General features: G+C 46.1%; 1 protein-coding gene across 1 annotated transcript; it reads left to right on the forward strand.

Annotated features, from left to right (window-relative positions):
- Positions 1-1,054: 1,054 nt before the first annotated feature.
- On the forward strand, positions 1,055-10,560 carry LOC138951056 (M-protein, striated muscle-like). The gene is made up of 5 exons (XM_070322734.1): positions 1,055-1,189; positions 1,907-2,203; positions 2,558-2,860; positions 8,358-8,660; positions 8,927-10,560. The coding sequence occupies exons 1-5, from the start codon at positions 1,060-1,062 to the stop codon at positions 9,244-9,246; spliced, it is 1,353 nt and encodes a 450-aa protein (XP_070178835.1). The 5' UTR covers positions 1,055-1,059; the 3' UTR covers positions 9,247-10,560.
- Positions 10,561-12,595: the final 2,035 nt, after the last annotated feature.

Raw genomic sequence — 12,595 nt, forward strand, 5'->3', positions numbered from 1 at the left:
AGTAGTTGTTGTGGTTCCATTGGATTCGATCTGTAAAGTCCTACCTACAACCCTAAAGTCGATTTTCCAGATCAAATCTCCGATAAAATAATGACAACATAACCTCCGTATCGAAGGAAGTGGACCTTCGACCCGAATATGAACTTTCCATTTGGGACAAAGTTTCCCTTTCACCGAGTGTCTTCATTCCGAAAATTCATCTTCTTCTTCTTCGTTCGTGGGCTGAAACTCCCACGTATTTACGTGTATGACCGTTTTTACCCCGCCATTTAGGCAGCCATACGCCGCTTTCGGAGGAAGCATGCTGGGTATTTTCGTGTTTCTATAATCCACCGAACTCTGACATGGATTACAGGATCTTTTCCGTGCGCACTTGGTCTTGTGCTTGCGTGTACACACGAAGGGGGATAAGCCACTAGCAGGTCTGCACATAAGTTGACCTGGGAGATCGGAAAAATCTCCACACTTAACCCACCAGGCGGCCGCGGCCGGGATTCGAACCCTCGACCTTCCGATTAAGAGGCCGACGTCTTACCACCACGCCACAGCGCCCGTCCCGAAAATTCATGAACGGGCCGATTCAGCTGTCGGCTTTAGCCTGCTAAACAAAGATGGCGTCGGTGAGAACATTGACGGAAAGCGAACATGTTTATGAGAATTGATGTTTTGTTTAGTTTGCACTGGTCTCTGATATTCAGGAATTGCAAGCATTAACTGAACTTGTATGTGCATCTTAACTGTTTTATCTTTCACAAGCATTTGACAACCTGTACATTTGCTCATAATTATTTTGTAATGGAAACAAATGTTCTGCAGAGTTATGTTGATTTTATGCACACTGTTCTTGCCAAAGTGCAGTAACACTCCTTTGTGGTTTTTCCAGAGCCACCATCCAGACCACAAGGACCCATCAAGGTCCTGAGCACCACCAAAACGTCAGCCACCATCGAGTGGCGCGCTCCAGAGGATGACGGAGGCTTGCCGCTTTCAGCTTACGTGCTGGAGAAGCGCGAGTTCCCTCGCTCCACCTGGAGCCGTGTGGACAAGATCAGTCCCGACATGACCAGTAACACCATCCAGAACTTGACCACTGGGTCAGACTACTTCTTCCGTGTGATGGCAGAGAACAAGGCTGGGCCCAGTCCACCTCTGGAGATGGACAAGCCTGTTAGGATCAAGAGTCCTTATGGTGAGTTGGGGTTAAGGAATGATTTACTTTAACTCGGTCTCAAAGCAGAAATGTCAGTATTGTTCAATGAAGAGCATTAAATCCTGGCATGAAAATGTATTGATAGGAACAAGGGAAGTTTAACTAGATTTAGAACCGGCACGGTTGGCCTAGTGGTAAGGCGTCCGCCCCGTGATCGGGAGGTCGGGGTTCGAACCCCGGCCGGGTCATACCTAAGACTTTAAAATTGGCAATCTAGTGGCTGCTCCGCCTGGCGTCTGGCATTATGGGGTTAGTGCTAGGACTGGTTGGTCCGGTGTCAGAATAATGTGACTGGGTGAGACATGAAGCCTGTGCTGCGACTTCTGTCTTGTGTGAGGCGCACGTTAAATGTCAAAGCAGCACCGCCCTGATATGGCCCTTCGTGGTCGGCTGGGCGTTAAGCAAACAAACAAACTAGATTTAGGCAGCTTAAACAATAATCTTGATATACTATTTTTCTTTTCAAGTTGAACAGAGAAAGTGCAGCAGAGAAATAAAAATCCTTGAAGTTTTGTTGCCAGAGTCATGCATGCTTTAATTTCCACATATTGTAATGATCGTCTAGCCTCATCATTAAAATGCGATCATTCGTGAAACTGAACTTTTCACTATCCCATTGTCATTCAATGCTCCCCAGGTCTTTAACCAACAGTACTTCAGCATTCAAACTCTTATCACACAATTTTCTCTTGACAGATGTGCCATCAGCACCAACAGGCCTGCGCGTGTCCAACGTCACAGATAAATCAGCAGATGTGTCTTGGACCGCTCCGGACAGCGACGGTGGCACGCCCATCACCAACTACATCGTTCAGACCCGCATCATCCCTCGTTCCACCTTCACCACCGTCCAGGAGACGACAGAAACCAAAGTGACCTTGACCGGCCTTGTTGCGGACAGCCAGTACATGCTGCAGATCATCGCAGTCAACGCTGAGGGACAGAGCCTGCCTCTGCAGTCCAGAGAACCCATCTGCCCAGAGAAGATCCTCAGTAAGTGTTTGAAAAGTCTCTTTTCATAAGAAGAAAACCTTTGAAATAACTGGACTGCGAGTGTTTGCAAATATGGAGCAATAGCTGAAGGGATTGTGATATGTCAGTAGAGTTTGAGAAATGTGGGTCTTAATAGAGAGAGAGTCCTATAATGGAGGTGAATTTAGTGACACTGTGAAGAAAACATGTGAGCAATTCAGGTCTTGTAGTAGAGGGAGTCTCATATAATGGAGGGTCTTACTAGAAAGGTTCCAATGTAATATTTTCTTTCAACATTGGTCTACTGTCTCTTGTCTGAACGTATGTGTCTTAAACATATTGATACAAAATTGACTAATGTTTGTTAAACTTTAGGTGTTCCTGATGCACCAGCGTCATTGCTGATCAAGAACATCACCAAGGACGGCCTGACCTTGGAGTGGACCCCACCAGAGAACGATGGCGGATCCAGGGTCCGTCGCTACATCATAGAGAAGTCTCTGAAGGGCACAGACAAATGGGAGAAGGTCACCACAGTCGAGAGCTTCAGAACTCGGTGCACTGTCGCTGATCTGGAGCGAGAGAAGGACTACTTCTTTGCTGTGTCCGCAGAGAATGATGTGGGCATTGGCGAAAAGCAGAAGACAGCCAAACCAGTGAAAATGGAAAAGCCTATCTGTGAGTTGAATTGCAATTAAATTACATATCTTACCCAACTCACATATAGCAATTAACCCTGGTTCAGTGCTGGTATCGCTGTACGCGTCCCCTTGGTAACAAGAAAGACGCCTCTAAAAAAGAGTGACCGAGACCCGTAAGGGTGTCTAGGCCAGCCCGGAAACGAGGCTGCCTTCCGTATGCGCGCGCATACTCCGCCATATGCATCATTCTAAAAACTCAGCGTCAGTGGGACTGGTCGCATTTTGTACGCTCTGGCTGTTTCAGCCTTTGTTACTTAGTCTTTTTGACTTTGTTTCGTTCCTCTTGGTCTCTTCTTGTCATCTGGACTTCACAACTATGTTGAGGTGAGGTCGTTCCTTGTATTTTGCTTGATTTTGGCAATTTTGTTGGCCGTATTTTGGACTTGCGATGTTTCTCAGAAATTTTTTCGTGAGTCGTTTTTCCGTCATGGCTGACAATGCTAAGAAGAGGGCAGCTTCTTAATAGGTAGCTGCTGTGCCCTTTTCTCCTTAGAAAGCTTTTAGGAAGTCTAAACAATCCGGTCTATGTCCGTTTCTGTTGTAGATTCTCTTGCTAAAAATCTTTTGATGTGTTGATTGTTTTACCCGCTTAGCCGGTAGACAAGTCCGCTTCCAGTTTGTTTACTACACTGGTGACTATTCCGGAACCCCCATTTTGCCGGCCAACGGCCTCGCCACGTTGTAAGCACCGGTTCTCGTCCTTTCATCGAAGTTAAGCAACGTCGGGCCCGGTTAGTTCTTGGATGGGTGACCGCCGGTGAACACCGGGTGCAGTGGCCACCTTTGTTTTAAGCCTACGGATTAGTCCGGGCTCGGTGTTAAACATGTTGTTATTGGGCTTGCGTCTGTAGACGCGGCCTCTTTGCTTTTGACTTTAAGTTCACAGGTTTCTGCTTTGGCAGCTGGCACTGCGTCATCAAAGGCAGAACTACGTGCTCTCCCGGCCGGGGTTGCTGTGTGTTCGTCTCTGGACAGTGGTCGTTCGTCCCCTGCTGTGACCTTATGTGGGGAGTTCACGGTCTCCGGCGTCTGTCCTTCTTCACAAGGTATGTGTACTCCACGTGAGCGTTGTCTTGAGGGAGTAGCCTCGGGTCTAATCCCAGGTGAAAGTTCTGAAACACTGGCTGATATCCACCGCTTAGTCGGGGTGTCAGTGGGTGCTAAGGGCCCTGACAAGCGAACAGATGTTCCTTTTCTTCCCGCCTCGTCGGTAGACTGTGGTCAGGTTGAAAGGCATCTGCTTCCGCCCAGGGGGCAGGAAGGGGTGCGTCCACGGTGGTGGACGACATCCAGCTTACTTGCCGTTCAAGTTGTCCAAACGCCGTGACGCGGGCAGCGGAAAACGGCATTTAAGTTTTGTGGAAGTTGGTGGACCGCGAAAGGCGGGGGTCACCTTCCTGATTGCGACTGCGAGCATGAAGGAAAGGATAACGAGGATACTTCCATTTGAGGGTGCGTCCACGGGGATGGACGACACCCAGCTTACTTGCCGTTCAAGTTGTCCAGCGCAGTGGCGTGGGCGGCGGAAAACGGCATTTAAGTTTTGTGAAGGTTGGTGGACCGCGAAAGGCGGGGGTCACCTTCCTGATTGCGATTGCGAGCATGAAGGAAAGGTTAACGAGGAAACCTTCTTATGAGGGTGCGTCCACGGGGATAGACGACACCCAGCTTAACTTGCCGTTCAAGTTGTCCAGCGCAGTGACGTGGTCGACGGAAAATGGCATTTAAGTATTGTGGAAGTTGGTGGACCGCGAAAGGCGGGGGTCACCTTCCCGATTGCGATTGCGAGCATGAAGGAGAGGATAACGAAGTTACTTCCATATGAGGGTGCGTTCACGGGGATGGACGACACCCAGCTTAACTTGCCGTTCAGGTTGTCCAGCGCAGTGACGTGGGCGGCGAAAACGGCATTTAAGTTTTGACTGGAGGGGGTGGTTGAGAGCAAAGCTTTACTTCCTCCACCTCTATTCGGTTTGATGACTTCTGGAAGTTCGGAGGAACAGGATGTTCACTTCAGCTTCCGGGAATCGTTGTCCATTGCCCTGGAGTTGGCAAAGGGCCGCGTGTAGCCGGGTTCTCCGGTGAAAGTGGTGTACGTTCGCAGGAGGTAGCAAGCTTTGTGCGGTGAAGTGTTGAAACCGTGTCTGTTCTTCCGCTTTCTGGCGCACGTTCAGCAGCGGCTAAGAGCCCTAGGCAACGTAAGCTTCCGCCCTGGGGGGCAGGAAGTTGGTGGGCTGGGTGATTCTTGGGTTGACCATGCGAGTCTCTCTGGGGGTCACTTTCCTACCTTTGATACCGAGCAGGGGGGCAGGAAGCGAGCAGTAGGGCTGATTCTTTGTTGGAGATTTAAGTCTAGCATGGAGTCAGCTTCCGGATTGCACGGAGGTGCATGAAGGCTGTTCAGATTAAGGTGCTCCTGTTTTTCTGTAAAGCACTGATTTTAGGTTCTGTTTCAAGTTAGCAAGTGCAGTGGCGCTCGCAGCTGAAATGGTTCGAGGTACAACGGGATCGTCCGGTGTGTTTCTGTGCAACCGGGTGGTCCCGATGTTTACTTATCCACGGCCTGTTGCGCTTTCGCTTTTGCGGCTGTGACTTCTGGGTACAGGACAGGATATCCTTCTACTGTTAACACTGTGGTGTTGGTAGTCGGCGCTTTTCAGCTTTTGGCTTCTGGTTCCGTTTCTGCGGTTCCTTTGCCTTTTTTACAGGCTGTTTTCACTTTCTCTTCCAGTCTTCCAGCTGGCGTGAGTCAGGTGGATGGAGATCTGGCATGGTGTTATGACGTTTGAAACTTTTCAAAACTTTTCCGATTGTTGGCAAGTTTTTGCCTTATCGGGATGGGTGACTGGTTCTCATCATTTCGATGTTCGTTATGATGCTGGAACAAGAGGAGGAAATGGGGAGGCTCATACTTCAGCTGTGTCGCGGTTCGCGGCATTTTGTAGTTGGTTTGAGCTTTCTGAGGAGAATCTTCGAGTGTTAAGTTCTTAGATCCTCTGGCGGGGTCATCTTGTTCTTGCGGAAGTTTTCGCAAGCGAGTCTTCTTTGTCACCACTACTTTTGTGGGCAACGCACGACTATTTGCCTGTGGTGGTGTTGGTGCTTTAGCTTGTTTCTTACGCCCAAGTAGCGTGTCACTCGCGGAGCGCTTTCTGTAGGCTTCGGGTAACTCCAAGCTTAAGGACTTAGGTTCTCTTGTTTTTCGTTCTATGGAACCGCCCTCGGGTTTGGTGATGGCGATAGCAAGGAGAGACTGTCTGTTGGATCAAGGTCTCCTAGCTCTGGGAGATTGCGGCATCTTTTCTTTATGATTGGCTCGTTTGTACGTAACTGGCTTTTAGTCTCTCGCTTGGGCGGTTTCGTTTAACAGGTTATCTTTGTGGTCCGACAGGACTCATATACAAAGATTTTACTTTGCCGTTTTTTACCTGAGAGTAAGCCTCTGCCCTTTAAGTATTATTCTGTTGGCTAGAGGTTAATCTCTTTCTTGTTTGAAAGGTCTCTTTTTGAGCCCGCTTCTAGGCACGCGGGTTCTCTAACTAAGAGAATCTCACGGTAAAAGGAAAGCGCAGGGCAGGTCTTGGCTGTTTTTCGTTTCCAAACGAAAAGCTTCAGGCTGGCTGTTATCCACTTTGGGTTGGGGCTCCATACCCTCGCTTTCACAGGGCTCTTTTTGAGTTAGTTTGGGCGACCTGTTGGTCGCACAGTACGGGTCTTTGCAATCTTGGTTTCCAGACCTCTTTAGGCTGGCAAGAAGGCATCTTTGCTTTCTCACATTGGAATTACTTGAATGTCTGCTGTAAGGGTTCACTTGAGATACTTAGGGGCGTCTGCCTCAACTCTGGGTTTGGTTCAGAGTTTCTGTGTTCTATGCAGAAGGTTTTTTCTGGCTAGGTTTGCTATGGACAGCTCTTTGGAGAAAGACTGATCTATGGTTCTTAGGGTTCCTTCAAATTTTCTGGCAAGTAAGCAGAATTTGGAGAATCCAGCTTCGTGCACATTTTAAACCTTTTAGCAATATTCTGGCTCCTCCAGAGCCATATTTAGCCTTTTGATCATTTCGGGTTCAATGATTTTTCTAGCTTGCATGGATCTTTTCAGATTATTGATTCTAACAGCTCTTGTTCTTATTTTTCAACTCCGTCGCTTTTTAACCCTGAACGGTTAGAAACGACGTTAAACACTGGTTAAGGATAGAAAGTTTTTCTATCGACTTTGGTGGAGGTAATGACTTACTTAAGTCAACCTTAGCTTTATAGACTGCCACATTGTTTAGGCATGCCTTCAAGTGTTGGCAAGGAATTAAAAGGGGGGGGGGGGAGCAGTCAGTCCTCTCTCTTCGGGTGGCGCGGACTCAACTTTCCTCTCTTGAGCAAGTTTATTGCTCTTGGAGATCCTGATGTACATTTTTGTCCTGTTAGAGCCCTCAGCAGATTTCTGTTTCGGACTGTGCACTCTCGTTTGGAGACTCAGAAACTTCTTTTTATCTCATTCATCATGGTACGGTTTAGAGATATGTTGAAAGTCTCGTTAGCCAAGTGGGTCTCCACCATAGCTAGGCAAGCTCTTGGCTGGTGGCAGAGTCAGGCAGGGAATGGCAGGGCAGTCTTGCCCTTTACTACAGCCAGGCCTCATGAGGCAAAAGATTGGGCTTCCACTCTAGTTGATCTTCATTTTAATCTCCTGGCGGAAGTTCTTGAGTCGGCTTACTGGCTTTCTTGAAATGTTCTTCATTGATGTCTTTCTCAGGGATTTCTATGCCTTGAGACAGGATGCGTTTCTGGGTTACCTGCTCGGGTAGAGGCAGGACAAAATCTCGATTCCTATTTGGGTAAAGTGCCCTCCAACCTTTAGTAGCAATCTGCTATATGTGAGTTGGGTAAGATATGTAATTTAATTAAAAATTTTAGTAATAAATTTTCATTTGATTAATATACTTACCCAACTCACATCGTTTATTCCCTCCCGCCTCCCCGCTGTGGGGTTATATATGTCTAAAAAAGAAGTGAGTTGGGCTTCGTTTTAGAATGATGCATATGGCGGAGTATGCGCGCGCATACGGAAGGCAGCCTCGTTTCCGGGCTGGCCTAGACACCCTTACGGGTCTCGGTCACTCTTTTTTAGAGGCGTCTTTCTTGTTACCAAGGGGACGCGTACAGCGATACCAGCACTGAACCAGGGTTAATTGCTATATGTGAGTTGGGTAAGTATATTAATCAAATGAAAATTTATTACTAAAATTTTTAATTTCAGTGACGTTGTAGATTGAGGATTAGTCAGCAAGCATTGTTGAATCAGTTTAGCGTTGTTACAGCTAGTTCTCACATCAAACTTAAAATATCATTTTGCTTTCTGATGTGCAATCATTACTTGACTCCACAGGTATATTTTTTGCATGACCCAACCTGTCAGTTGAAAAAAGATAAGGCAACCAGTGACACACTTACTAAACCACCCCACTTTTCTCTCAACAGTCCCACCATCACCGCCTACAGGCCCTCTGGTGATATCAGACGTGACCAAGACCAGCTTCAAGGTCACCTGGAAGACACCAGAGAAGGACGGTGGATCTCCAGTCACTCACTACTCTGTGGAGAAGCGCGAGACGTGGAAGACAAGCTGGACGTTGGTGGAGCGTGTCCCTGGCGACCGTCTTACCTGCGACCTGCTCCTTCTGCAGGAAGGACAGGACCTTGTCGGGGTCAAGGCCGAGAACGTTGCTGGAGAGTCCAAGCCTCTGGAATCGGAACATGCCATCACACCAATGAGTCCTTACAGTGAGTATGCTTTTTATTCTGATAACTTTTAATAACTCCAAGCTTTTCTTGTTTTTGTGTGTGTTTATTTAAGGAAAAGAAAGACATGAAGGTTTACATAATAGGCTCAAAACCAAGACTTCGTGACATATTTTAAATGGCTGTGGTTGAAGACATAGCTGGAACAACAGAATTTTATCATTTTTCAAGTCTCTAAACTTGCTTTTGGCCCACACAATATGTAATTCCATAGCTATAAACTAATGAATCTCTCCTTGTCTCTGCAGAGAAACCATCAGCCCCAGAATCACTGACAGCAACAGACGTCACAGAAACAGCAGTGTCGCTGAAATGGAAGCCACCTACCAGCGACGGAGGACTGCCGATCAAGTCCTACATCGTCGAGCGTCGCGACAAGCACTGGGGTTCATGGGTTAAGGCCGGAACCACCAAGGGCACAGTGACGACTTTAGATGTGGATGGCTTGGTGACTGGACAGGAGTACTACTTCCGTGTCTCTGCCGAGAATGAGGAGGGAGTTGGGCCAGAAACTGAGATGAAGGAGCTGGTCAAACCAACAAGGGAAGCTGGTGAGAATGTCATTTGATTTGGTTTTGAACTGTGGAATTTTTGCAATGGTTGACCTGATTGATGGAGTCCAATGTAGGGAGCAAAGACAATACAATAAGCATGGTATTTCAAGAATTGATACACAAGTTTACGATTAGAACACAACAATATTTACTCTGTTTCAATTGGGCTGCACAAGTTTACAATCACAACACCACAGCAATAATGTCATTTACAGCAAAAAAAGATAAGTCAGCAGTTGTCTTTTTTCAGTAGAGCTGTTCCAATATTTAATCATTTTGATACAAATGTTAGTGGAATCAACATCTTTGTTGAATGATATGGTTATTATGCCAGTATATAGCTATTCTGATGAACACGTGGGGGAATTCGGGGGCTGTGATTGGATAGTCTCTTCCTATCATCAAAGCATATTGCTGCCGAAGTCGGCCATTTTACTCAATATCCAAAAGCATATTGAGTAAAATGGCATCCAAAAGCATATTGAGTAAAATGGCCGACGCATGGTTCCGGTTTACACATCTGCACCACGCGGCGATGTTTCTATCGACAACAGCATACACTGACAACTTGAAATTCTTCTCGGGAATGTTTTTCAGCTTTACAAACTTAAAATTCTTCTCGGGAATGTTTTTAAGCTTTACAAATGTCGATAGCAAATTTCCAGAAGCTGCAATCTGAAGCGACCTATCTCTGATTCTAGCAGACGATCTCTCCAATGTTTAACACAAAATCAGCAAACTCTCCTGTCACATAGAACGTCCATTGTATAGTGCAATGTTGAAATGAAGTTACTGGTCTGAAACATTTAGTCGTTTCTTCTGAGACAATCCTTGTTCTCTTATCATCTGCAGATTTACCGCAGTCTTCACCACGCGAATTCCCAACAGAAGTCAGACTTTCGAACATACAATATACGTAGGCAAGCATGATACGTCATGACGTCATATGATTCCTAGCATATTGACGTAATGCTAAACATCCGGTTATCTCGAGTTTTCTCCGTAATACATGTCCGTGGGTTTTTCAATGTTCGGTTATTTCCGTGGCTTCATGCGGAAAGGGAACCATCGTCTGCACTCAACGAAATGGACCATTCTGGTACTTGTTGCTGACAAAAACATGATTTTAACACAGAATTTAATGTCAGAATAGCTATATAATCGCTATTGTGTTTTCATCGTAGCAATAGGGTCCGATATTTAGACTCGAACAAGTATAATGCGACTCGTCTTCGACTCGTCGGCATTATACTTGTCTCGTCTAAATATCGGGCCCTATTGCTACGCTGAAAACACAATAGCTGGTAATGATGTACTCATTTTATTGACCATCTATCAAACATATCTTCCAGTTGTTCCTGAACCTCCTACGGGACCCGTCTACTTCAGTCACTTGGATGCAACAAGTGTTGTCCTTGACTGGCGTGCGCCTCGAGATGATGGCGGTGCCCCTGTGCTTAACTACCGCATTGAGGTGTCGCAGAACCAGGAAACCTGGACAGAGGTGACCATTGTTGATGGTGACTTGACCAAGACCAAGGCAAAGAACCTGGCCACAGACAAGAAGCACTACTTCAGAATCTTCGCCATCAACAAAGTGGGAACCAGCAAACCGCTTGAGTCGGATGCTGTTACACCAAAGAGGCCTGTTGGTAAGTCACTGTGTCCTTTTTTTTTATGTCAATCTCAAGTTGAAAAAGTCTATTTAGTTTAAAAGCAAAATGTTTGTCAGCTTGCGAAACTCTGTACAGTGAAAACTGTCAAATACGGTCACTGGACTTAGCGGACACTCGCAGAATACGGACAGTCAGTCTCGGCACGGACTGCTTTACACTGTAAAACACCTGTACGTTACGGCCACCTCGGCATTACGGACGCGGACACGTATTTTGGGTCCATAATAAGTCATATACCTGCTAAATACGGACATCCACAGCAAGCTGGGAAGTTCGATCGACGAAGAAGACGATAAATCGATCAGTTGATATTAGTCGGTATCTGAGCAGCTCTCGCGAGACACGCTATTTGTTATGCTTTGAACATCGCGAGAACTTCGAACCTTGGCTTGTGCAGCTCGCACGAGATCGTTGTACCGCATGCTTTGCTATGCTCTGAAGTTTGCGAGAGATTACGAGAGCTTGGAATACTGATAGAGTCTATTCTTGGTGAGTGTTTTAAGTCGACGCATTTGATTGGCTGCTAGAGTTCCAAGGCAGCCAATCCAACGCGTGGAACGTGTTCGGCGGAACGGAAGTGAAAGTGTATGAGTGAATGTATCTTCTCTTCGAAAGAGTGATTCGTGTTTAACAAGATGGCAGCAAGAAATTCAAATTCAAGAAAAGGAAGAAATGCGCTGACTTTAGAACAAAGGATAAAAGTGGGAAATCATGCCGAACGATTGCACAAGAGCTTGGGTGTGGGAGAACGCAGATTTCGAAAATCAGCGTCGATCGGGAAAAAATAATGAAGTTGTGGGAATCGGGAGACGGACGTGCTGACCAGAAATGGGTTTCGAAGAAGACAACCGAATACGAAGAGCTAAATGACGCCGTGTTCGAGTGGTTTTCAACCAAACGTGCGAATCACATTGCCATCAATGGTCCACTCAGACAACGCTGGACAAATTCTTTCAAAAGCTGATGAGTGCAGAATGAAGTGAATGTGAATGTGTTGTATGAATGAGATCCAGTAACTTTTTAACAATTTAAATTTATACAGTTGATATGATAAAAAGCTTTTAAACTTGTTTTACAACAGTCAATATTAAATGTTTCTCTGTTTAATCTAAACAGCTTCTGTTTTTCTTATAAATGTACATGTACATGTGCAGTACTCTCTCTCTCTCTCTCTCAACTTGACTTTGTCGCGTTTACTTGCACCTGTCTAATAAGGACACCTGCAGAATAAGGACACTTTTGTCTGGTCCCAAGGGTGTCCTTATTTGACAGGTTTTACTGTACCGTATTTGACGGATTACAAGACGCACCGTTTTATAAGCCGCACCCCCGACTTTAAAAAAAAAAATTGGGACGAGCCACGTATAGGCCGCGTCACTATATTAGCCGCCGTCGAAAAAAATATAATCAGATCGTGTCAATCAATCAAAACAACCAGGCAACGAAAGTACGGTATTTGGCAAAATCGGCTCCGAGAATAAACAAGTGAAACAAAGAAGAAAAGTGATAAAGTTTGAAGAAAAATATCACACACAATTTGTAACCAACACACACATGTAGTCCCGCCCGGAATAAGCTTTTTTGGGATGATTTACGACTTTTGCGCACATTTCGAGCAGACGAAAACACAACATGGCGGCTCTCGCTCCTCCAACTATCGCGAGACACAAAAAAACGAAATCTCGCA

Source organism: Littorina saxatilis, linkage group LG16, assembly GCF_037325665.1.
Source record: "Littorina saxatilis isolate snail1 linkage group LG16, US_GU_Lsax_2.0, whole genome shotgun sequence".
NCBI classification, from domain to species: Eukaryota; Metazoa; Mollusca; class Gastropoda; order Littorinimorpha; family Littorinidae; genus Littorina; species Littorina saxatilis.